Raw genomic sequence first — 14,339 nt, forward strand, 5'->3', positions numbered from 1 at the left:
GGATCGTTCGAAGATGAACTATTCCCACGGAAACCAGGAGGAACCTGATTTTGCTTGTCCGCTGCACTCGATTTTTTAGGCAAGCTAACAGGGGGTATCACCGGAGTGACTTGTCCTTGAACTTTGGGAGTGGTCACATTTTTGCGCCGGGGATTCCCTTTGGAAATAACCGTTGTGCCCCCGCTAGCTGTGTCCGCTTCTATTTCGTCAACTGGCAACGTAGCGAAAACATTATGTGTGTTGATTGGTTGTTGCTCTTGAGCCAGTGGAGAAGCGCCCTTCAAAATTTCCGCAAAAGTGCGCTTCGAGCGTCCCTTCAAAGAGCGTTTCTGTTTATCCCAGCGACTCTTGTAAGTTTCACAAGCTGAGAGCTCATGTGGGGATCCCCCGCAATATGGACATTTATGCTCAGTCGCACTGCAGGATTTCCCCTCATGTTGCTCTCCGCAAGTGGCACAGCGCTCCTTGTTGGCGCAATAATCTGCTGTATAACCAACTGACTTGCATTTGTTGCAAGTCATGGGCTTTGGCACGAAGAGTCGCACTGGAAGCCTTAATTTATCCACCATAACGTAGTCAGGAAGGGCGGAACCAGCAAAAGTTACTCGAAACGAGTCGGACGGCGTGAATTTTTTTTCTTCCCCATTCTGGGAAACTTTTCCTAGTTGCTGGCAGTCCAAAATTTTAATTTGCTTCAAAGGGAGCTGTTTAAATCTGCCATCTCCCTCTTTTATTATTTCGCTCGTCAGACCCGTTTCTGTAATCACCCCCGCAATTTCTACGTTATGGCAGGGCACATATACGCGATATTCTATTACAAAACGATTGTCGACAACAATATCGTTAGTGTGCTTCCGATTAGCCACGACAACACGCAGTTTGTTCGGTCTAACCTTTCTAATTTCGACCACGGAGGAATAATATCTTGCCAGATCTTTAGAAATTTGAATGACATTTAGAGATTTTCCTTTTGGTTTGGGCCGGAAGAAAACAACCCATGGGCCAGATTCAGGTGAATCTTCTGGATAGACCTTGACACGAGGAGAGGAAACAACTGAGGGGGAGGACGAGGTCGATTGTTGAGCGGGATCAGGAACAGTAGGGCTGGGAGGCAAGTTCGGGAGTTGATCGGAAGCGGTAGCAGGAGATTGAGGGGGTGAAGAGGAAAGGTTTGCAAATTTTCTTGAGGGGGGCTTGTTTAGGTGACTTAACTCTCCCTCTAAAGAGACATACGAGGGCGGAACGCGTTTAAGCGACTTTCCAGCTCCCGTAGATATGGAGGGGTAGACATTGGATTCAATCTCCATGTCAACGGTTCCTTCTTCATCTGCCATTTAAAGTGGCAGATGTACACTTTTTAGTTAATTTTTCAATTTTTTGTTTGTTTTTTCTTTCTTAACCTAATAAACTTAACCTAATAAAATTATTTATACTTATAATGCACACCACACCAGTGCGAATAATCTCCAACGCGTATCAATCCTTCGGTGCAGCTGAACCGGTGTATCGCACCACAGCACGATAATGGTGTCGATGACGAGAGGCGATAAATTCACCAGCACACAGCACACAGCGCCCGCGCTGCAGGCCTTCTTCCTCCTGCTTGTTGTGTCCGCTTCAATGCTATCCAGTTACAATCTAGGGAATCCCGTTATTGCGCACAATCAGTTGACCAGTCACGAGAATAACGGTATCACTTCAACGATACACGATCATGAAATATATGCGTCCGGCGGCTTCGAACTTAGGAAGACGAATGATGTATTGGGTTGTCAGGAGATAAAAATCAAAAGTATCAAAAGCACATCGTAGCAATTTACGTAACCAAGCTTACCCAGGGGCTCATGAACTGTAGTTTCAGATATGTGGAGAAAGTCTGCTAATTCATGTGTCGTATACGGAGGATTATTCTTGATTGACGTCTCAAATATGTTACCATAAGTAGTGGAAAGTTTGCCTGAGTGTTCATGGTTTTTTAGGATAAATCTCGTTTACCTTCTCCGTAAACGACATTCATCCTGTTTGTCATTTGTGAAGTATTCTTGTTTTTCCAGAAAAAGAAATGCATCATGTATCGAAATTGCACTTTGTTCTTCTCAATCCACAACAACATATAAAAAGGAACGAAAAAAAAATGATTTTTTGCTAAACATACGTTGAAATTTAATTTTACAAAATATGGCATAAGTCAGATTTTTTCAAAAACTCATTTGAACACCTCTGATAAAAACAACACGGACTCTCCGGACAACCCAATGTTATCTAATTTTTACTCTTGGATTCATTTTCACACCGGTTTTGGAGTTGATGTTTATTTTGTTTACTCAAAGTTATTGGCCATGTCCTTCATTTTTGTTGATCGCCTCGATTCAAAACGGATTTACTTAGTTTGCATTGTCTCGGTCTCTGGTCATATCTAGCGTTAAAATTTCACCCTCTTCTCGTCAACAAATTCTACAGTTTGAACACACTTTCGGCCTTGATGACGATACAATGATGTGCATTCAGTATCATTATTAATTCAAGATGGCTGCCGCCGCCAAAAGGCGAACTAATATATAATAATTTTAAATTTGGTAAATCTCCTTGTGATATCCTGCTATCTATAGCTCATCTGTTTCCAAAACAAACACTATTTTAACGTTCTCTATTCCATTACACACTCCATGTAACATAGGTAGTACTGGGTTAATACTCTGATCAGGATACCACATCCACCCCCCGCAGTAAACTAAACTGTCAACTGTCAGCTGAGGAAGATTTCTTACATGTTTAGCGTAAGGTTACGGTCTTTCAATTATTCTTGTCATTCGTCAATCCTATATTTGTTCGCTATCATTTCAACCCTGAGCTTAAACCCGTTTCAACTAAAATTTCAATTTTTTGTTTCCGTTAATCTGCATTCCTAACCCTAACGGGCTCGTCAAAATACTCTCTAATAGCTCTTCTCTTGCAACTCTACCAATCAAAATATACACAATAGCTTTCTTAGAAATGTCTTTACTTGAACATTTTATGAGATTACATTTGGTTTTGTCCATTTCCGTGCCGAAAAAAGAGGCCCTAAGCCCTAATCCGACCGGTGGCCCTAAACTGACCACCCCTTGGGAATGGCGCACTATCTACCGAATTTTTAGTAGTTTCAAATAAAAGGTATCACTACGCTGACAATTTGGTTGTACGGTGACCGTTTTCCAGCGCCCTTCATTCTGGCGTTTTTTGTTTTGTGATTTTTGTGTGTGGAAAAGTTAGATTTTTGACATGTACGGAAAATCAGTTAAATATCCTTGTGGATGTCGAAAAATTACAAAACTAGGCAATTTCGATTGCTTTTGGTCTGCTCTTAAGAACAAGCTATTTGAATTGAAGTTACCTGTTACCTGTAGTACACGGCATGCCGTTAATTGGGAAAAGTCAGGGTGGTCCCAAATCGACCCGTTGTTTTTGCTATGCGTGTGGACGTTTGCGTTTGCGTGTTGACCATTGAACGGTGAGCGTTGAGTATTGAGCATTGAGTGTTGAGCGTTGAACGTTGAGCGTTGAGCGTTGAGATTTGAACGTTAAGCGTTGTTATAGCATTTATTTTCATTTCCGCTCCCGGTTCCGGATCCGTTTCCGTTTCCGTTTCCGTGGCTGTTTCCGTTACCGTTTTCGGTTCCAATTCCGTTTTTGTTTCTGGTTCCAATATCGGATCCGGTTTCGGTTTCGGTTCCGTTTCCGTTTCCGTTTCCGTTTCCGTTTCCGTTTCCGTTTCCGTTTCCGTTTCCGTTTCCGTAGCCGTTTCGATTCCAGTTCCAATTCCGTTTTCGTTTCCGGTTCCGTTTCCGGTTCTGTTTCCGGTTCCAGTTTTGGTTCCGGTTCCGGTTCCGGTTCCGGTTCCGGTCCCGGTTACGTTTGTGCATGTGTTTTTTTACTACCGCCATTTCGCTCTAAAACTTTCATTGTCTCGTCTCGCTTTAACACTTGTCTAACTCAACTTCTTCAACTTTATTTCCGGCCTATTAGTGTCGTTTTCAATTAACCGGAAGTCACAATGTTCATTATTATATTCGATATTCGGCTTCCGCTATTATAGCCCTTTCACCCTTTCGCCCTTTCTTTTGGGAGTACAATCGCTGTAAAAAATCGGAGGCCGGCCACCATTTTTGAAGGTGTTGAAAAATGAGATTTTCGATTTGGCCTCTGTTTTCTTCTTTTTAGCACTCATGAACCATACCGCCCAGTATAACACATAGTTTAAGAGTATCAAACCTTTTAATTGTTGGCCAAGATTTTCATCGACCAAGACTCTACTTTTCTTCTCAGAGACTGAACTTCGTGTAATTAACACTTCACGGAGTGTTGGTCTTGGCTTTTCCCCGACTCAACCTGTTTAAACGTTGGTCTTGGTCTTCTACCGGCTTAAGTTTTTTTTGTTCGTGAGCTTTTGAGAAAAGAAAACAGCAAGAGATGTCTGCTCGCATACATACAAACCATTTTTAAGCTTTTAAAACAGCTCATTATTTGACCCTCCAGCACACGAAATGGCATCATTTCTGCCAAAGGTGAAATGTTTTCAGCCAACGCTAGTTTGGGTGTATGTTCCTTACCTCAAGTACCTTCCGGTTTTCTCTCCCACAATATTCACAACAACAAAAACATAAGTAAACAAGCCTTATAACTGATATTTGGCAGGATCGCCAATGTGATATCCTGATATCTATAGCTCATCTGACTGAAAACTATATTCTAAAACAATACAAAAATACTGAAACCTATCGAAGAAAGCTTAACTTCGAAAAAAGACGATAGGGGATTGAAATTTCGTTGTAGATCTTCTTCTTTCTCTTTTTTTATGGCACTAACGTTCTTAGAGAGACTTCGCCATCAACATTACTGCCCATGTTTGCATAAGAGACGTAGTCACCAACACCATAAGTGTTGGGAAAACGCATTTTTGTTGTTTTTTGGCCTACAAGCATAATCAAGCAAATTTCCAATGAAATAATCTGCCCAGTTGAAGGATATTATCGGCAAAAAGAGAGCCTAGGAGATTTTGTGGATTAAAACATATTTATTTCCATTTGGAAAACGCTTGCGTCTATTTATGTGGACAATCAATCGTTTCAATGAACATTTGTTCGCACAGCTAGACGTAATCAGCAGGTTGCTTTATCTGTAGTGTAATAGTCAAAACGTCTCCGTCGATAGTTTCAGTTGTTGTCGGATAAAATCAAATAGGTTTGGAAGAAATTCCAATGGACCAACCATCACATGAAGAAATTGAAGATTTGACAAAAAAATACTGAAAGATGTTTTAAAGCTTTTATTCAATTTCATTGATCAGCTTCAGCTACAAAAATCACAAAAGGATTTTAAAATTTAAAAAGTTTTGGCTCTAATACCGATAGATAAACATGACTATTGGATTAATTTGCCAGAGACTCAAATAGATTAAAATTTTAAGATTAGTTGTAGTAGATTAGCAAATAGAGAATAAAAAATTAAATAAGTTTTAAAAAAATATCGATGTGTTTTATTGAACTTGGGTTAAGTATTCAAAATAGATGTTCGCAAAATAAATGAAACAGCTGAAACTTGCAGTAAAATTTCTATACAGCAACTGTCTAAATCGTAAATCTTCGACTTGATACCATTTATACTAAAGAAGTATTGTTTATATCGATAACGCATGATAAAATGGGCTGTTCATTTTTCTAACTGATTATTATAAAAATAAGTAAATTAAACTGACTGGTTATTCAAAGAGTCATTTTTTTTACTTACACTAACGTTATGAGTGAATGTTGAGAACGTTGGGATATTCGATGTCGAATTTGGTGAGTGATAATGCTAAGAACCAATATTATGTATATTTTACCACTGAATTGATTGTTTCATTATCTACTTGAAAATTCAAATGCAAAAATTGTAGTAGTTACAACATAAAAAACGAAATCGCGTCTCTACGTTCATCGCAGTGCAGTGAACAGAGAATAGTGATTATATGAGCAGTTTCTTATATTCATTTATTAGGAAACGCTATTAAATGAATTGAATGAATATTAAACGAATGTGATTCAAATGTAAATTTACCTTGTAGCACATAATACATAATACAAAATTGCTCAAATGTTTACGATCAAAAAATGTTTGTGTGCTGTTGAGCATACGTATTACATTGTGTAGAATGTGTAACAGCGAAAAAGTCGATTTTGTTCATTTTGTCGTTTGCGTCTCCTATACAAACATGGGCAGGTTACTTTCGTAATTTTTTATTAGTGTTTAGTTGAGACTACTATACCGATCAACACGACTGTATTCTGAGTGGCACGTTCGAGGAAACGTGTGTACCAGTGCAAATTGGAAGAAATTTCGTTCGCTAAAATCTCCCGAATATATCGGGAATCGAACTTGCTTCCCCCCGCCATGTTGTGTGTGAAACAAAATACTCGTCCACGGAAGCACAATTCGGTGTAGATGTTCAAGTTATAATGTGTTGTGTTCTGTAGTTTCGGCTCGATCACTGTCCGAATTGCCGCTCAAACTTATACACGTTAGTCAGTGTATGTGTATGTTTTTTAAATAGTATTTTAAATGTGTCCACGTGGACATTATCCAAAACCCTTCCCCGCTCACCGTGAACAAGCTTGAACATTTTCGTACCCTCTACCCCCCTAAAGTTGGCCGCTTTGTATATTGACAGCCCCAGCAGTCAACTCATTAAAACTAAACCCAGGCATCTAATCAAATCAAAAAATGCAACGCTACACTGTACTCCCCCAAATATGCATAGTTGACGTAAACGCCAGCTGTGTTTTTCAACTGAATTAAAATAACAAAAATCATGAAACCCCTCCATTATAATTATCAAAAAGAGACAGATTATTCTATCTAAACTGTTCACAGCTATGATCATTCAACTGAAATAAGAAAAAAAAAGCGTTTTCAATAACTGAGTGGTGTTGGTAGTTAGGTCAACCATGCATATTTGAGCAGAGTAGGTCACGCAATTGTGTGTTTACAGTGTTAGTAAAACAAGCTTACGTGGAACTCGAAACCGATTAGCAGACCGTTATCGGGGATCTGATAATCTGATCTTGTGAATTAATGGTTTAAGGTTTGATTTACATTTCGGAATCACTGTTCATTTTATAACAGCGGTCAGGTAGATGTATCTGGAATCTTATGACAGCAAATTGTTTGGAAAACCTGTATCTTTCGACGGTAAAAATTTCACGTTGGTCCGTTTTGTTCTGAAACAGTTGTGCAAGATGGAAGCCGAGAAAAGAGATTTGGTTTTGGGCATCTACTTTAAAAATCCGGCGTGATCAGGTACTAAAATCGCGAAATCGCTGAAAGTGATTAAATCGATCGTATATGATGTGCTGAAACGTTTTCGTTGTGAGAACAATCAATGCAAACTCAGGACTCTCGGACTACGACATCGGAAAAAACACAATTCTTACCAAAGTGCCATCCGGAGGATCCGTATCCAAGAAGTTTTCCTGCAAGCGACCGAACAGGACGCTAAAGCAAAATCTGGTGGTCAAAAGACGCGCTCGTAAGTTGTACAACAAGGTTTTGACGAAATACGAAAGATGCATGCTGATGGATGACGAAACGTACGTGAAGATGGATTTTGGACAGCTCCCAGGTCTGAAATTCTATAAGGCTACAACCAGACGCGATGTCCCCAGCAAATTTAAGTTTGTTTTCGCTGATAAAGTTGCCAGGGAGTTCATGATCTCTGGAGAAGTGTGTAATACGCACCCCTTAAGCGAGAATGGATTTATCTTGACTGTGCTCTTAAAAATTAAGGTAACAACTACGTCAGTACGTAGATTAGTTAACTCTCAGTCATCTGTAATCGTTCTGTATTTTACATATTGAATAACAAAAGTACTACGAATTTTCTTTTGTAAGGCGCCCAAATTTATATTTGCCCATAAGCTGTTTCTCTCAGAGACTAAAAAGCTCAGAGAAACAGCTTATATGAATGAGAGATTCCATCAATCTATCCACTTCATGCCCACCAGCGAAGAGAAGAAACCGTTCCTCCGGTGAGCGTGTTCTTCCAGTATTCGTGCATTAATTCTCCAGTCCGCGCACTTTTTTTCCTATATTCTCGTAGTATATAATATAGATGCCAGATGTGAGGACATGTTTTCGTTTTGAACACATCTAATTTTGTGAAAACATACTTGAGCTTGAGCTTTTGAGCTTGAGCTTGGGTAGACTGTACAATTCGTAGTTGCTTTCCGTGATTGACCTGAACCAACCAAATAGCACAAAGAACACACAGAATGATGCTTGGGACTAAAAAAATCATTCTCGTTGTGCAATTTTCGATGATTCGAGCTTTAAATGTCCAATAACGACGCCGGCCACGTCCTTACAGTCACCAGGGGAAGGGAAGGAATGTTAGTATGATAATCGCCACCTGAAGGCCAGAAGGGTCGCCTCTATAGCGTGGTTCCCTAGCGATTACCATGGAAGGGATAGTTGTTAGTGAGAAGGGGTAAGAATCAGGATTCACTGTGGTAAGTGATATGATTATATAAATGCAACTGAAAAAAAATATGTAAAATAATTGGGCCGTCTATATATTCATTTACTGACACGTACTTTCCATTGAAATCCAATCCCGACGGCGGAGTTATCTTTGGGAAACCTGAGAAGGTAACCTAGAGCACCCTAGATGAACGTTATTCATCGCGCGTATTCTTCATCGAACTGCAACTGCGACGGCGGAGCGTCATTTTTGGGAAACCTGATAAGGTAACCGAAAGAACTCTACCACCAATCGGACCTGCTATTTATTCCGTTATTCATCGTGCGTACTCTGTATGCAATTTTAGGCGCGACGACGGAGAGTTTTCTTTTGGAAACCGTTTGGTAACCGTGAAAATTCCTCTTAAACCAGCAAGGACTCCCGAAATTTTTGCATACAAACAAACATGAAAATACAAACAATATAAAAAAGTCACAGGAGGTTGTGTCTGAGACACGACCGCATAGTTGACGTAGGATTCCGTTAGGCTATCTGTCTGCTATCAAACATATACAAATGTTTGAAGATATACATCGTTAAACACTTTGATAATGATCTGGTGCCCCTGAAAAGGGACGTTTTATTTGGTTGTTGGATATTGTTTGTTCACTTCACCAGTGTTTACCGAGTGATGATGACATAAGGATGGTAAACAATCGTTGGATGGTGCGTCCGAAGTGGAACGAGATATGATGAAAACCGCCCCCTGTGATCTTAGACGAGATGACTCCTATGTTATATATGGATGAAATAAATAAAAAAAAAAACTCACCAATATAATATAAGATAATTACCAATACCGAACACTGAATGATATGAATGAATGATAATTCATTTTTTCTCATCAGTAAAAACATGTTACTTCAATATAGAGAAAACATTTTTGAAATGCGAAAGGTAATTTTCTTTTATAATTTTTACTTTTTGAATGTTTATTCAACCCAATGCAAATTTCAATTGGACTAACAGCACCTAATACTATATGCAGAGCATGGTTTTGATGTCTCTGTTAGGGAACACATTTCGGTAGGAACAAAAGCTCCCCCTACTTTCATGTATTTGCAATGCCGATTTCCCCCAGGCAGCTTGGTTTTGATGTCTCTGTTGGGGACCCACCGCGTGTGTCGTCAAGTTCGATCAATCAGAAGTGGATATCTCCGTTAGGATAGGGGTTGAGATTTTTCAATTGTTTGATAGCTACATGACATACATTATTTTCTTCAATATAAAATTTTTTTATGAAGTGTTGAAATCGATTGACGCAAAAATTTCACAATCCGTCATGAAATGACTGAGCAATAAGCGTTTGAAATTGGACAATTTTCACGATGTGCTCAATTTTCGATTTTCAATTTGTACCCCAATATGTTCCCGAAAGACGTAATCCTACGTCAAAATACAGAAAAGTTTTACACACCACGTTTCACACCACCACGCAACCAACACCAAATTATAAGAAACTATATCGCGACGTACTTCACTCTGAAAACTTACAGTGAAGACATTCCTAAACATGTGAAAACATTTACAGACTTCCCAAAATTTAGTTGAACACAAGTAAAATTAAAAAAAGACCTGGCATCCCTGAACATCAACATCATCAAGCACACATGTAAACCTATGGAGGAGATACAAAGTATAAACATAAACACACATCTCTTCGTTGAATTCACAGCAATAACTCTGGCCGCGACGTCGTGATTGTGAGGCAAATTACTCTGTCACATCGGAAGGCACGGATGAAAATAGAATTCTTGAAACTATGAATGAAAATTCTTACTGGTGTCTTTCGACCTCTCAAAACACGTAGCCCCCAACCCAACCATTCCTCTACATATCTTTGACATTTCCACAAAAACTCACCACTACAGCATAAAATCACCGTCAGACACAACCCCGGCTCAAGAATGTCCAATCTAAAACACATTACTCAACCACACAAAACACACATCCGATACCCAAAAGGCAAATCTCATCCAAAACTACTACTGAAAAAGTCCTCATACTCTCCTGAAATTCATTACCACCCCCGCCTACATAAAGAGAACACGAACAATGCCATCAAAACTAATGTTTCGTATATCAAACTAAACAAATAGCCACACAGCAAATGAATCTGTAATTCCCCAAAATATGTAAACAAAAAAATTTACAAAAACACACAACAAAAAGAAATTAAATTTATTTTTTGGAGATCTCAGAGCATTTCAAATCTGGTAACTTAGTTGAATTCTGCCGGCAGTTCACATTGATATCATTTTGGCGGTATTTTTCACTCGGTGATAATTTCACTATGCCATATAGACCGATTTCAGACATCCACATGCGTTTTACATTTGTTGACAGAACACACACACTAAAACATAAGCCAAGGCCAGGCAGACATGTACGAACAAGATAAAATACATGCGGCCCCAGGCCGGTACATCACTCGCGACAAAAAAACCGAATACTTCGTTGACTTTAAACGTTATCAGCTGAAAAACAAAGGAAATTTCATTTATTGAACCAATTGGCCAAAACTGACACAAACTTCACACTTTTAATCGCGATTGGGAATCATGTCACAACACGAAATTAAAAAACGGACGCGTGTATATAGTTGAACATGCCGAAACTTATAAATGCACTCGCTCCCGCGGAAACAATAAGAATTTAAACGATTAACTTGATATTTTACGTGTTTTTCGGACAATATTTTCACAAGAACAGACACTCGATGAACATATATTTAGTGCAAATTACACCAAAATAGCGACCAGCAATGCGTATATTGTTCACTTTTATTTCAAACGAAGCACAGAAACTAAAGCAAACGTCTTCACTCGATGGCTGCTCGCAATCCTCCCATTTAATTTTGTGAAAACATACTGATTTCAAAGTATGTGGAAACAATTGTTTGTGTGATTTATTGAACATGATTTAGAAATATCGTGTCTTGCAGAGATATTTGAAAAAATCATCTGGCATCCCACACATACAAGCTATTTCTCTAGTGAAAATGTAATCTGGCCGAAAGCGAGCAAATTGCCCCGATCGAGGATATGCCGTACTGCCCGAGGGTAAGCTGATACGGAAAATATCAAATTGATAAGGAAATGAATCCTTTCTTACCGTTTCATCTTCATCTGATATATCCACTGGGAACTCGACTCAATGAATATGACTCACAGTTATCGCCTCTGAATCGGTTTCAAGCAACAAAAACCTTATAGAAATGATGTAGAAAATTACACCGAAAATCGCTTCTAAAGAAAATTATTTTTCTTTTTTTTAAAGGATGTAAGACTTGCATGATAGGATTCTGACATTGACTAGAACGATTAGATTTATATTCTTGCTGGTTTACGAGAAAATCAGGCGGCGCGTTTTAGACACATCTCCTCTAACAAAAGATTTGCAGCTGTGGACAGAAAACTAATGTTCTCATCACAAACAAGACAATGGACCCGAAAGCGTATAGCGAAGAGTGCCTGCAGAAACATCTCTTTCCGTTTATTATGGCTCACAAAGATCAGGTTAGATTCAGCTTGCTACAATCGAGAGGTGCTTTAGTGGTACCGTGACAATCGGGTCGATTACATTGAAACAGACTTCAATCCTTCCTATTACACCCAATTTCGCCCAATCGAAAATTATTGGACAATTGTCAAGCGGAAATTGAACGAGAGTGCCAAAGAGACTCGGGATGCCGCAGACACGAAGAAATCTTTGTATAAAATCGTCGATCACGATCCAACTCCATACCATCGCGCAATGTAGAGAGCTGGACGAGGAATGACGAATGGAACCATCATCATTATTAAAAATTAATAAATATATTACTTTTGTTGAGCTTGTCCTGAAATTTCTTCAATTCGAAAATCCCGTAGAAAATTTTGCTCGTTATGTATTTCAGATTCCAATTCACTTTGGCTCATAATACAAGATGTTATTAGAACAAATTCTTGCTGCACGTATGAATTCTCCGTACATTGTTGCACTTCATTAATCATAAGGTGTGCATGTTAACTATGACAGCAATGATTTCCATTACAATATTATTCCATTAATTCGTGATTTACTAATACATTGTTTCTCCACAACAACTTTTTCTTCCATCCATAAACGATTTAATAAACACAAAAATGCGCCCCTATGAAATAACACACCATCATTAGCAAACAGTAAATCTGTAATAATCACCTTGTTTCCTCATTCCAGATCCGGCGAACCCTGTTTATTACGCAGCCTGGTTCACGACAAAAACGGCCCCGACGCGCCTCCATCTGTCTCCAGCGCTGGTAGCGGCGACTCTTTCGAGCTTATACCGGAGAAACTTCATGCATTACGAGACGCGAAAAGCTACGCCGAACTGCGTCGCATTCTGGACCGTAATGGGAAGTATCTAAGCCGCACTAATGCCACAATCGGTGACCAAGGTCAGCGCAGCAATGGAAGGGCGGATGTATGCCGGACAAAGAAACCAATTCATGTAGGAACATACCTGAACACTAATGCCGAGTTCAGTTGTTTCCAGCAGTGCGTCAAGGATAGTACTATTTTCCATAGTGCAAAAAGATTGGAAATCAACAGAATTAACAATAGTTGCTACAGTGAAGGTATCCAGTGGCACTTGAAATATTTAGGTGCTTGTACGAAACGCGCGGAAGTCATTAAACAAAGGTTCATTGAGAAAAAGTGGTTCAACCATCTGGAGACCAAGGCTGGTTCAGTGTTTGAAGAAGTGGAGAAATCTGATTCTCAGTTACCGTCAAACAACCCGTTTTCTTCGGAAAGGCGAATCTTTCGGTGCAGTATTATGAACAGTTATCCATCGGATCAGTGTCAGGGAAGTTCAGAAAAGTTACAACATTTAATCGATAATTTTCATCAACTGAAACTGAATGCGGCGGAGTTGGAAAACGGTGCGATACCAAAAATTATCCTGACAGACTGTTCCTCCAGTCTGGTCTGTAATGAGAATAACTCAGTACAGAACAATAACGGGAAACCTAGTCCAGAAGAAAATTCTTTTGAACAATATGTTAACGATAGCAGTGATAATCATCTGAATAATAACGGCGGTTGTTTACTGCAACCTCATTTCAACAATTCCAAATTGGATTGCTGTCTAGAAATTCCAGCTACTAGTTTTTACCAAAGTGAAGCAAGGCCTCCGTGAAATCTTACAATTTACACTCTGCTCAGGCATTGAATTAAGAACTATGATAGTGAGAAGTAGTTTCCTCTGTAATTGTAATCATCTTCATCATCGTTCACTCAGTAGAGCCATCGAAGACAACTGCGGCCAACGGTTTGGAGAACGAGCTGGCAGATAGAACCAACACGCTCGTAACCGCCAACCGATTGGCAAACCATGGTTTCAATTATGGACGTCAAACCTAAAAGACAAGTCTGTGATAATCGTGCAACACTGTCGCAAAGTGCTGTTAGCCAGAAATCGATCGATCTAGAAATCCCGATTCCCCTCAAGTCGCCAACCTCGACCACTTCCCCCATATCGCCGGCATCGGGTGCCTCCGAGACACATTCTCCCACGACGGCTACCAGCACCGTTACGGACACCGAGCTGGCCAAACGAGCGATGAAACTGGATCTCATCGAGGTCCAGAGCAGCTCAGCGGCGAGTGCCAGCGGTACGAGTGCAGCCAGCACCACCACCAACACACTTTTCTCGTCCTCGAACTCGGCCGCCACCTCGACCACCGCAATCATCATGAAGCACCGGAAGTTGAAGGAACGCACATTCAGTGACGAACTCGGCTCGCCAAAGTCGCCGGCAGCGGCTATAGGTATTACATTT

At 39.8% G+C, this 14,339-nt stretch overlaps 1 protein-coding gene across 1 annotated transcript in view; it reads left to right on the forward strand.

Annotated features, from left to right (window-relative positions):
* The window catches only part of LOC129775690 (uncharacterized), a 177,348-nt gene that overhangs the window by 135,065 nt on the left and 27,944 nt on the right, over window positions 1-14,339 (forward strand). The window contains 1 exon segment of the mRNA XM_055780705.1: window positions 12,737-14,328. Within this exon segment, the coding sequence (XP_055636680.1) occupies window positions 13,893-14,328 (436 nt within the window). The 5' untranslated portion in view covers window positions 12,737-13,892.

Source organism: Toxorhynchites rutilus, chromosome 3, assembly GCF_029784135.1.
Source record: "Toxorhynchites rutilus septentrionalis strain SRP chromosome 3, ASM2978413v1, whole genome shotgun sequence".
Taxonomy (NCBI): Eukaryota; Metazoa; Arthropoda; class Insecta; order Diptera; family Culicidae; genus Toxorhynchites; species Toxorhynchites rutilus.